At 38.0% G+C, this 13,028-nt stretch overlaps 1 protein-coding gene across 5 annotated transcripts in view; it reads right to left on the bottom strand.

The window, feature by feature from the left end:
• Positions 1-243: 243 nt before the first annotated feature.
• Positions 244-13,028, bottom strand: part of LOC306882603 (calcium-activated potassium channel subunit alpha-1a) — a 210,135-nt gene continuing 197,350 nt past the window's right edge. For 4 of the 5 annotated variants that reach the window (XM_079437328.1, XM_079437326.1, XM_079437327.1 and 1 more), the window contains 5 exons: positions 10,173-10,303; positions 7,892-8,086; positions 6,725-6,843; positions 5,326-5,550; positions 244-2,536 (listed from right to left, as the gene is read on the bottom strand). In XM_079437328.1, the coding sequence (XP_079293454.1) occupies positions 2,515-2,536; positions 5,326-5,550; positions 6,725-6,843; positions 7,892-8,086; positions 10,173-10,303 (692 nt within the window). In that variant the 3' untranslated portion in view covers positions 244-2,514. Of the gene's footprint in view, positions 2,537-3,906; positions 3,936-5,325; positions 5,551-6,724; positions 6,844-7,891; positions 8,087-10,172; positions 10,304-13,028 lie in introns of all 5 variants that reach the window. The other variant, XM_079437330.1, reaches the window with a different exon arrangement.

Below are 13,028 nucleotides of genomic sequence, written 5' to 3'. Positions count from 1 at the left end.
TAAAAACCTGATGGTTAATAATCCTCAAAAATAAAGAGCTAGTTTGCTCTCTGCTTCCTTCAACGTGCATCTACACTCTTTTCATCAAATCAAACCTGCTGTCTTGACCGCACCATTGGCCTTTCTTTGTAATGTAGTTCATTACAGGAAAAGGACCTTACATAGACGAAACAATAAACAAATTGGACATTTAACGCCAATGGATTCCTTTTTAGCTCAAAATCTTTTTTTTTTTTTTTTTTGGCTAGCAAGTATGTAGACAATCCAATTATACATATAGTTTACTCACATTTGTATTTTTTCTTCATTTATTAAGAAATCTACTTGCTACAAAGTGTAACACCAATATAATCACAATTCAGAAAATCACTTCAGGACAAAGCCTAATTGTCCAGTAGACAAACAATAAAGCGGAGATCCTTTTATTTTAGAAACGTGGACTAGAACGGGCAGAAGTTATACAACAGATTCTTTATTTTTCTCAATGGCTGGATGAATACTAATGTCTCTTTTCTTGCATCTACAATCTATTAGCTCGCTTCTGATCTAATCAACTTGTTTGCACAAGTACTTCTGCACGCTTTTCTTTTTACCGAGACCTAATTTAGGTCAAACATTGCTCTAACTCATTACAGAAAGAGCAGAGCCCCTCCTCATATGCATCTCTGAGTTCATGTCTGTCTGAGGATCAACATCGCTTTACCTGGAATTACAGAAAAGTGTCATCAGTCATTCAATATTGGTTTTCATCTCTGTTAGCTTATGAAAATGAAAGCATATATGCTGTTTTAGTAGTAGAGCTCGAGGTCCTTCAAAGCAATGTGAGTATCAAAGAGCGCTCCAGATGGCAAGCTGAAATTGTACCTTTTTGACTCGGGTTCACAGATCTTTGACGCGTCCCGGTTGATGTTACGTCATATGTTGTGTTGTCAGGGGCAAAACTGAAGAAACTGCACTGTAGCTATTAAACATACATCTTTAAGATACATTTAGAAATAAAGTTCTCTGATATGTATAAAAATAAGTACAAAATGATTACGCTCATGGATAAAAAATAAGTATGTACTTATGTATAAATCTGATAGAGCACTTGAAGCAAAGTTCAAAGGTCTGTGAAGCATTTGTATCAATATATGTTCTACTTAAAGGTACAACATAGTTGTGTAGCCTTGATAGAAGTGAGTGATGTTCAAATCCATTCAGACCACAGCATGAATCATCGACAAGTTACATCTTTGGCTGATAATTGAACATTATGATTGAGCTTAGAGTTAAGGCATCACGGTTGGTCACAGGGAACATCCAAGCACTTTTCCGCCCCTGTGCCAACCCTGTGTCAGGCAGTAGCTACATCCAAAGGAGGAAACATTGATGCCCACTTTTCGCAATATGTGGCATTTTTAATTGTATATTTTCTCAGCGTTGAAGCTCAATCATTGTTGAATTATCAGCAGGTTACAGTGGTGTTCCATTCAGTCGTGTTAATAGCAGAGCCGCAGACGCAAACAAACATGTTATAAGCCTTGATCACAGACAGTTTCCCACACCAGCAGTCATGGATGATGGAAAAACATCAACAGAAGTAGTGCATATCCTCAATGTATTGCCAATTCCGAAGAGCTACATTGGGGACGACCATTTGCATTAGGTACAGCAAACTCTTCCATGTGTATACGTGCCTAAACGGTCTCTATGGATGGAAATGGGCATCCTTTCCTGAGCCACGTTCAGGTTACTTCAGGCAGCCTTCGGCACAAACCATGCACGAATACAGTCACGCAAGCACTCGTTTCCCTGAACAAAACCATTCTGTTAACAGCCTCAGCCTGTGACATCAGCCCCAAACTCAGAGGAGAACCGAGGGAAAGCTTTGACTCTTCTGCGAGCAGTGCTCGAGTTATTACACGGTAGTGCAAAACGAAACGGACGACGGATATGCAACTCAATCGGCGGGGCTGATCTTTGGGTAGTGTTTGGATGAAGTGAACGACGGTGACCCTCATCCTCCATTATAGCGCCCTCTGCATGGAGTCAGGTCACGGCAGAGGTGAAATATTGCAAAGAATCAAAGGAAGTATTTTTTTCTTTTTTTTTTTTCTTTTGTTTGCCTGTTAACAATTTCAAAAAGTGCTAGGGGGCTGTACAATCCTTACTTGATTGTCATTATGTACATCACTATGTATACATATATAAAAGTATGGAAGTAACATTAAAGGTATACACACAGGAAGTCCCTTCCAGTTCTCAGTTGCTTCAAACCCTCGAGTCGAACAAGGGGAGAACAATGTGTCGCCATCATCACAGTCATGGTTTCGTGATTAGCGCTCGTCTTTTACAGCAGGATGACCCAAGTCCCTCCGTAATGGTAAAGGCCGGGGATTCGTTCAGCATTCATCTTCGACTTCTCGTATAGGTGGAATCAGACTGCTAGTGGATTTGTACTGATTGACTTGGTTGGCCATGTGAGTGCTCATGGGCTTGATTTGAATGTTCCTTGGGTATGCGTTTTCTGCTTCATCTGTAAACCATCTCTTTTCTGTGAGACAGCCAGGTGGGAGAGAAGCAGAAGACGAGAAACACAGCGTTAATATCAGCTCTTTAAAGCAGGGACATGCATCTCTACAAAGGAAAAAAAAAAAGGAATCCCACGCTCTCTTTCTCTCTCTATACAAGAACTTGAATTCACATTCAGAAAGACACAGGGTGAAACACAATGTATGGTATGTAAAAGCATTTACAGCCGTATTGTAGCCAAATAGGAATGACTGTATCATGCTATGTATTTGAGCACATTATCACACGATCAGGTACTGAAATCAGGCATTTATTCGGAAATGTGTAAGGCCGGCATCCTTCCCCATCACATTCGCTTTCTCCTAGGGGGTGTCATTTTCCAGCACTCCAACATTTTCAACTATTCCTCCAACTTGAAATGTGCTGCACACCTTGGAGTGTCAGGCTGCGACGAGCCGCGGGGGGGAGAGTGTCACGGCACAGTCGTTTGATGTAAGTGGAGCTGTGCCTGAGGTGGTGCAAGGAGTCAGCCACCTCGCTCCGTTCCCCTGAGTTTACTACTGATGCTGGCACTTACATCGCCCCGAGACATCCTCTGGCTCCGCAAGGGTTAAAAGAGCCAATTTCAGCAGCACAGGGACTCTCATCATGGCTCCCCTCTCTCACACGGATATTTGAGGTGAATTTGGGCTAAGAGCGGAACGTGAAACCACTTTCGCCTGGTTTGAGTGGGGAACTTTAAACGGACCGAATCTATATTTTTGCATTAATGCAGCCGTAAGCCACGAGAGGTCGTAAAATACAGTAATTAAATTAAAAGATGTTTTTAGGCACAACGCAAAGTGGCGAATATGAGAAAAGCCAACAATTTTATTTCAGATAATTTTATAGAATTTGATTGAACGACATGGAAACAAATCATTAAATCAGGTTTGATTTTCCAAATACCTTATTTGAATTGAATGACGTTAAGTGAAACAAGTACATTTTGATAATCTACATGTAGGAACAATGTGCAGACACACTGACCTCTCACACAATGCAGTTTGTCTTAGAGAAAGAAAGAAAAAAAAAACCTAATGAGAGGTAAATGAACAAGAGGAACTCAAGTCAAGGGGGACTACTGAAAGAGAGATCACTGGAACCTATCAGATGGACTGAGGTAGAGAGTGATAGTCAACCGCATGCAATGCTGGGATGGTACTGAGCATGACAAGAGTTAGGCAGTAGCAGCAGCCATTTGCTTTCAGTTGGAAAGCAAAGGTGAAAAGTAGGCATGATTTCCTTAGAAATTAAAATCCCCTCTCATAACAGTGCTCCACAAAGGACAAAGTTATGATTAAAAGATCCCACAACAGGTGCTGTATCATGCAGAATCATTAACTTGCATACCTGGGCCCATTCTATTCATCCTTGTTGCACTTTAAAAAAAAAAGTGGTCTATGTAAGTTTTACAGCGTTTAAGGCAAGTAACAGGTCTCAAACAGAACTGACATCATATCATATATCCCTACATTTTTAGTCTGGTTGTATATTGTGAATTAAAAATCATAACCATCTTTATTTTACACTATTGGGAAGTGATTCTTATGAAAGTCTAAGTAGTAAAAATGTTACAAATGCAAATTTGTGACTTAAGACTACAAACTATTTAGCTAATTTAGTATTAAATATTATATTATGATCTGACAAATTTATCCAATTAAAAAATAATTAGTATTGTAAAACTCTTGAAAAGGACACAATGTGATTCTCAAATCTGGAAAAATAGATCACGTTATCTAATATAACCTATCCTCTAAGGGGGGGGGGTATCTTAAAAACTCTAAACTTGAATTAACTTTTAGGCACGCATTGTAACAGGCACTGAAATCAATGCAGGGTTTTACAACATCCCATAATACCTTGCAGCTAGCGTATCATTCTGGTGAGAGATAAGTCTCTCAACAGCTTCATGAAAACGGTATATGTAGATAATAAAGGTTTCAAAACTGAAAGATCCACACTTAAACGATCCTAAATTTCTATACACACCATAGGGGTTTCTGCACCTGCAAGGCATGTGGGATGGTGTGAAACCATTTATGCTATGATAATGTCTCTAAACCCTACCTGGAACATCAAAATAAAAAAATTCACTAGAGCATAACTAAAAATAAGCCACTAACACAGACTAAAAACATGATGATGCAATTTGCAGTTCTCACACATACATGACAATGATTGGACAAACAGGAAGGCAAGAAATGAATTAATGCTTTTTCCTCACTCTTATATGTGGATTAAAGACCAAAAATTACTATATTACCTATACAACAAATGCTGATGGAAAACTTCTGCCTCCATTTCAGGAAGATTATTAAGCTTAATAAATATTAACTAAACAGTTCTAGAGGTCTGCATGGGACCTGCAAATTTCATAGTATAAATCTTTCATACACTTAAAATTCCTAAATTTAGTCCCGTGCTGTAACAAATCTAAACTGGTGCAGACTTTTGAAATGCAGACCTCTAGTTCACAGGTTGATTGTGTTTGTACAAATGCAGCAGCGATATGCAGACATGGTCCTGGTTACGGTGCACTGGCGATGAGGCAATGATCAAATGGTCATAGAGTTGTGTGTGTGTGGTCAAGGCAAGGGCCACATGCACTTAACAATGAAGCAAACTCACAAACAGAACATGGAACGCTGAGTACAAACACACACACAGCATCCTTTCTGTACAAAGTGTGCTAAAACCACAGAAGTGAACAAACGCACACACACACTCGCTCTGCTGGGTTAAAGAGAGAAATGAAGGCCAACTTACTTCTGTTTGTCACGGGCTTCACGTGCTTTGCTGCTGCGGTTCTGCCGGTTCGTGGCAGGGATGGAGTGAACAGACGAGCTCTTCTTGCTGGATGAATGAGAGGAATGGGAGGAGTGGGACAGGCTCGCTCGGGACTGGCCCGCGTTGTGGTCAAACTGCATCAGACAGAAGATCAGGTCTGTGGGCACCAGCTCAAACTCATAAGGCGGGTTTGTGATGACATATCTGCACACATGGAAAAATGAAGGATCTCATCTAAGAGGAAATATTTCATTTTGCACAGGTTTAAGAGTAAAGTGTAACATTTCTGCACCACTTATAGTTTAACCACACAAGCTTGGATGGGAGCAAGATCATGACTGATCTGAAAGTTTCCTCATAGCCAGTAACTCCTGACACTGTTAATGATCATTCAAACGTGCCACATAATCCTGATCCTTTCATGAAGCACACAAGGGACTCTTACAGTTGATTCCAATAGTCAAATGTTAGCATGTGGATAAGCTTACAACTGAATTCTAATAAGCACAAAATACATAGTGCACTTAATGAAAAAGATAATCAGTAGTAAAACGTTATTTTCCATTTTAAATCATATTCTAAAAAAGTTTCCCCTCATTCTAACCAACATTCTGGATAAAAATATTCACTGACCCTGCAAAATGATTTATGGGATAGCTTTATCCATGAAGGACACGTGTCTAAAATGAGGCATTTAATACACCTTTAATGCTTTAAAAAAAAAAAAAAGTCTCTTCATAAAGGCTGCATTTATTTGAAAAAAACAGTAAAACGTGTGTGGAATACAATTAGGATTTAAAAAATTATATTTGAATATATTGTAAAAATGTATTCCTGTGAAGCAAAGCTGAATTTTCAGTAGCCACTCCAGTCTTCAGTGTCACATGGCCCTTCAGAAATTATTCTAATATGCTGATTTGATGCTCAAAAAAAGAAACATTTTAATATTATAGCATTTATGAATATTATCAATGTTGAAAAATATGGAAACTGGTCCTTTTTTCAGGATTCTTTGATTAAAAGAAAGATGATGAAAACAGCTTTTATTTGAAATAAACATGATAAATGTCTTTACTATCACTTTTGATAAATTTCAATATAAGTATTAATTTCCTTGAAAAAAAAAAACATACCTTTTTAAATCGTACTTTTGAATACTAATTTATTTTAAAAGCAATCAAAAATTTGTGAAAATTTTTATCAGGTACGCTTCTATAGTATGTTGCCTAGGTAGGGACCTCACACCTCACTAGGTGTTGGAACTGGGCTTATAATAATGTGGGTTTTATTGTTATGTGAAGTTGGATTATAGGCCTAGTGAAATAAAGAGCTAAAACCCTACTGATAAAGAAATTAATATGTAAAATGGACAGCTCACCTTTTTGTGCATGGGCTTGTTGTACCTAAATGTGCATCTCGCAATCTATAGATTCCAAAGCACAGCATGTTGTACGTTTTTAATGCTTTACAAAATAAGTCTCCGTAGCAACCACCATCCTGAAAAAGAACACACAATAGTGCTTTAATTGTTCATTCATAACATTCAAATCATCTTATGCTTATTTAGGCATGACAGAGCCAACTTGAGTGCAAGAGCAGGTGTTGATTGCCTCATCCATTGCATCGGTATCCTAGTGTCTACACTTCTATAATGAAGCATATGGCATTACTTAAATAGTGCTGGATAGTAACTGAGTACATGTAATCAGATTGCAAAAATTAAGTACTTTTAATTAGATTATATTACATTTTAAAATCAGATTACAGGTACTTTATGGATTACATTTTATTACCACAATGACAGTAAATTATGCATAATTTATTGCTTTACCCCAGTTCTTTTTTTTTCTTTTAAATTTTCCTTTCTAAATGAACCTCTCTCGTATTTATGGAAATTACTAAATACTGCCGATGCATAGCTGTGAAATACTTTGACTTAATCATGTACAGTTCACATCATATTGACATACACTAATTATTGATATTAGAAGTCTGGACAAAAATATTTCAAACCTGGAATACTTTGGCCATGTAATTTCATGATTTCATGTTATTAATGTAATGTAGGGATTCCTACGCTTTTGACATTTTTTTATTTAATTCATTTTTAGCTTTTTATGAACACCCTACATTTTTTGTTTTTGTTTTATTCCTGTTTGGGGAATTATACCGATCACATTTTAATTTTTTTGATCAGTATAGTACACAATAATCACATTCAGGTCTATGTGATAAATAAGTTAGGTCAAAAGTAATCTAAAAGTAATAAACAGTAGTCAGACTGCATGACCTGATATGTGTAATCCAGATGATGTTACTAACTACAATTTACTTCATGTAATTTGTAATCGGTAACGTAATCTGCTCAGCACTGGATACAGAAATACCATGAAAGATTTAAGGCAGCGTTATTTTTTTTACCCACAGACTTTGCGTGTTCAGCTCGTTCACTTTGCATTAGCGGGCAGGGGGGGCATCGGACAGGGAATGAGCCCTGTTGGGGAAAGTGCCAAAACGTGTCAGCTCCTCTTAACTGTCCACTTACCCCCAAGTCTGCGAAGGGCCCATCGTAGAGGGCCAGCTGGGCGACCCGACACCTGTCCCTGTTAGCCAGCGTCTGCGGCGTGCTGTAGCCACCTCTCAGTGCGTTCTCCTCAGCCAGCAGGCCCTCCAGCTCCGGAGTGGCGCCTCCCGTGACCAGCGTCCGGATCAGGGTGAGGATATTATCATTGAAGTATGTCTGCCAAGATAAAGGAGAGGATCCGGACGTGAGCGCCATTAGAGTCACAACTCAAGACAGTCAGGATTTTGGAGCTGTCCCGAGCACTGTTATCTAGACCCTGATCTGTCTCTTCTCATTTCACTCCCTGGGAAGGGAAGAGACACAGGAATGCAATTACGCCAGCTGTTGTTGTTGTTGTTGTCGTCGTCGTCTCCTCCCCACGCACATTCATTTTGGTAACACCAGCCATGCTTAACAGGGGAGCGTTTTGCGCACGAGGACGTTTTAATTATCATTATTGTAGCTAATTGTAGATTGCATACAATGAAGAATAGATCTCATAAAACAACAAGTCAGGGACATTTATCTTGTACAGTGGGGTTCAAAAGTCTGAGACCACTAGTGAAAGTTTTTGCATTTTTTAACAGTTTAGATGAATAGTTGAATATGTTTGCTTTAATGATAATGTGTTTATATATTTAAGTAAAACATGATGAGCCATGTTATCCTGCATTTGTTAACATGGTCAGTGCCACAATTTAAATAGTGACCTACAAATATTTCTTATTCACTTCAGCTCATGACATTTATACACTACTATTTAAGGTCTGGGTCAGTAAGATTTATAATAGTTTTCTATTTTAATATATTTTGAAACGCAATTTATTCCTGTGATGACAAAGCTGTATTTTTAGCATCAAGTTTTCAGTGTCACATGATCTTTCAGAAATCATTCTAAAAAGCTGATTGGCTGCTCAAGAAACATTCCTTATTATTATCAATGTTGAAAACATTTGTGCTTTAATATGTTTTGTGGAAACTTTGATCATTTTTATCTTTATTGAATAGAAAGATCAACATTTATTTTTGAAATAGGAATATTTTGTAACATTATAAATGTATTTGATCAATTTAATATGCCTATGCTGAACAAAAGTATTAACTGTCTTTAAAAAAATGTTGCTGACCCCAAACTTTCTAACAATAGTGTATTTTAAATCCTAAAACTTTATCTTAATTCCAAGTTTCAATCAGATTCTGCATCCTTGACTTTTAAAGTGGTTTCTAACTTGTGGACCTCACTGCATCTTGTCCATCAAATGTTCTTCAGTGTCACTGATGATAAAGTTGTCAAATGATTAACATATAAAAATAAAAGATTCCACTAAGATCACAAGGTCGTTCATGTGAGCACCAGAGGGCTGTGTCGCCGTGAGCTCGAGCTAGAGTGACACCTCTCTGGGCCCCTGACAGCAGCATTCAGCCGAATGATGGATGAGAGCTGTCTATTAGCAGACTTCACCTTTGTCCACAGTGAAATACACTTGAAGGCTGCTTTGTTCTAGCTTCACTCAAAGTGAAAGGTACTGGAATTAAGCCATCATATGGATAAGGGGATAGCAGCGGTCGTAGGTGGTGAGGGCGAAGAAAAGAAGAAGAGAGAACAGGGAAAAAGGGAAAAAAGGTATCTTTCCTAATCTACCCAAGATGGCATTGTTAGAAGATTAGAGCACTTGGACCCCATAGCAGCCCACCTTTGCGTGTCAAGGCATGCCATTAAAGAAAACTTGAGCACTTACCTTGTTAAAAGATCTAATAAGACTCGTGAAAGTTCATTTCATGACACATTATATGAGGAGTCTTGGCAACAACTTTCCTTTTGATGTCGCTGCCGCTGACAGTGCTGTCTGATCAATGTGGCATTTCATTTACCAACCTCTGCCTACTGGTAACGCCTGAGCCCTACATCTAAAGCACTGCACAGCCGGAGGATGTCTCTTTCCTATACATTATTTCAGAGGATTAGCAGTGAGACATGCCTTCATGTAATTCTATATGACATGCCATGATGGGAGAGAAATGACTGTGCACCTTTTGACAGGTTGCTTTGTTCACCAAATCACTGGCTGCTTTTGAATACGAACTGAAAGATCATCTGAAGCCTAGTAGATAATATGAAGGATCCTTCACACAATGAAAGGATCTGAATCGACTTATTCTGCAGGGATAATTTCTTTAACGGATTTATGCATGCTAATCTGTTTAAAGGAATTCAAATCAGTAAATAGGTGTCAGCGTGGCAGCTGTTTAGCCACTAACTCACCGCACTCATCAGGGAGTCCAACACGCTGATGGCAAACGCGGTACCGCAGGCAAACGGCTGGGTCAGATACAGCTCCGTATCTGGGTCATCATCGTCATCTTGGTCCAAAAACTGAACGTTGGAGTCATTCACTGCAGCACAGAGAGAGACGGTTTACAACCGGGCAAAACAACTGTGCAGAAGAGTCAATCAATTTCCTTCAAAGGGTGAAGTGGAGTGTCTCACCAACCAGCAATAAACGGGTTAATGAAGTCAAATAACCATTGAGCAAAAAAATAAAATAAAACTGCATGCACTTCTGTGGGCATGCATTCTGGAGATTAATACAGGTTGAAATAGTGATATCTGCACAATGCAGCAAACAAAAATGGTGGATCTAACTTGAATCTGAATAACTTGGAAGGGATAGTTTACATTGTGCAGTACCCAAAAATGGTGGATCTAACTTGAATCTGAATCAACTTGGAAGGGATAGTTAACATAACAATGACATTTCTGTTTCTGAGAGAAATTGTGATGTCTGATGTGTAAATGGATCGTTCTTTGGAGCCAGATGTTTTCAATGAATCATTTCACAACACTGATTTGGATAGTTTGTTTATAAATTGGACTGATCCTGATTACTGACTCAATAATTCAGTCACAGCGGTTAACAGATCACTAAAGGGGAAGATCAGTAAATGAAGACTTACAGTTTTTCTTTGTTTGTTTCTCATACAGCTATTGTATGACTTCAAAAGATGTGGGCTATAGTATACAAATATCATGGCCTACTTTTATTAAGCTTTTGGATCCTTTTTTTAAACTTGAAAGCCTCAATCCCCATTCAATGTAATTGCATGGAGAAGAGTGACTAGTATAATTGTTTGAAATTACTCTTTTTGTGTTGTACCAAAGATAGTTCCACATATCTGGAGCAACACAAAAATCTATGAATAATGACAGAATTTTTATTTTTGAGTTATCTATTACTTGAAGTGATTTGCAATTGTCAAAAAAAAAAGTCAAGTTACAGAGCACTCTTGTATCAGACAAATTTAAAAATTTAGGTCCACTTATATCAAAGAACCCGTTTTTAAACATTGGTATCTTTGGTTGGACAGCAGCAGCAGTCAGATTGCTTTGAGGCTATTGTGTCTAGTCTCAGCGGTCAATGTATTAAAACAATGCCCTGAAATCCCGCTCGGTTTGAACACAGACTCACACAATCTTTGTTTCACCCCCTTTCAAAATCTATGCTTCAGAGATTAGGGCCAGCACCAAAATAAATAAATAAAAATAAACAGCTTAAAGCAAGGTTTGATCTGTTTTTTTTTTCTCTAATTTGATTTCTTCCCAGACTTCCTGTGAGCTAAGGAAGAGAAATGTCAGTCTCTCAGACAGGCCGCTGATGAAAAGGAGCCCGGGCCAGAGAACTGAACTGCAGGGAGATGCTATGGAAACAGCCACAAGGACAGACTCATATGATCAAAGGCCTAGTGATGCTCTGAGAAAGAAAGAAAAAAAATCTTAAAAAAAGGCCAAAAACAAGACAGTCAATTTCAACCAGAACTAAGGATAAAAATGTGTTCAAAGTGATGCCATGGGAGCAGGCCTCAGCTGCAGCGAGAGAAATCAAGACAAGCCGATGAAGGAGGCAGTGCATCAGAGTAGCGGAGGACAAAGGCACAGCTTACCCAGTTCTGTTATCATTTGTATGTTGGTTCCACTGTTTTTTTCCTGACTGAATGAAACCAAAGGCAGTAGTTTGCCAGGCTTAGCTAATGATGATAAAACAGTGTTGAGGGGAGACAGTTATTGAAACAAGTTCAAAGCCAGAGAAAGAGAAAGCATAAACGAGAGTATCATGTCAAGAGTGGGATTAGAAATCTAAAGGTACAGTGTCAGGATGAAGCGCTTCTGTGAGAACTCCATGGAACAGTTCGGCCGTGTTTGTTCATGATAACGGGGATGTCATGCAGGCTTAGGTATCTACTGCACTGCAAATAGGGGAAAGATTACTATGAACCATTTAGAAGAGAAAACGAATCACACTCAACATGTTTTTCAACATGTTTCTGGTGTAATCGCACATATTCCAACACTAAAACTGCAGGCCTGATTTACCAAGCGCTCCGTTGACGGTCAATGATTCGCTCGTGTACAGAATCTTCTGATAAAGTTGTTGTTTCAAAAAGTAGCAGTGAATTACATTGGGTTGCATTTTACTCTATCTTTAGGCTAAACATTTTTTAATCTGGGCAAAGAACTTCTAGTTGAGTTATTACAGCAAAAACTTAGTATAGTTTGATTCCCTGAACAGATGACAGTATGCTGTGTGACAAGAATATGAGAAAGAAATGGATGAAAAAAGAAAAGAAAATGATTGGAGAAAAGCCAAGACTTCAGGTGATGCAGCAATGAAAACAGTTGCAGCTGAAGAGTGATCAACCCATGTGGGTTTTTTAAATGGCTGATGGCCCGTGTATTTATATGAAAACTTTAATTATGACAAAACTGTGTACATTTTACACAATATTTACTTAGAAATTACCACAATTTTATATATATATATATATATATATATATATATATATATATATATATATATATATATAAAATATAAATGTATACACTACAGATCAAAAGTTTGGGGTCAGTAAGATTTTTTCATCTTTTTGAATGCAGTCTCTTATGTTCACCATGGCTGAATTTATCAAAACAACTCTTTTCTATTTTAATACATTTTAAAATGTAATTTTTTCTTATGATGCAAATCTGAATTTTCAGCAGCCATTACACAAGTTTTCAGTGTCACATGATCCTTCAGAAAATATTTTAATATACTAATTTGGTGCTTGAGAATTATTTTTGTAT

The sequence above is a fragment of the Barbus barbus genome (assembly GCF_936440315.1).
Source record: "Barbus barbus genome assembly, chromosome: 16".
NCBI lineage: Eukaryota > Metazoa > Chordata > Actinopteri > Cypriniformes > Cyprinidae > Barbus > Barbus barbus.
This window is presented reverse-complemented; position numbering and strand designations above follow the sequence as displayed.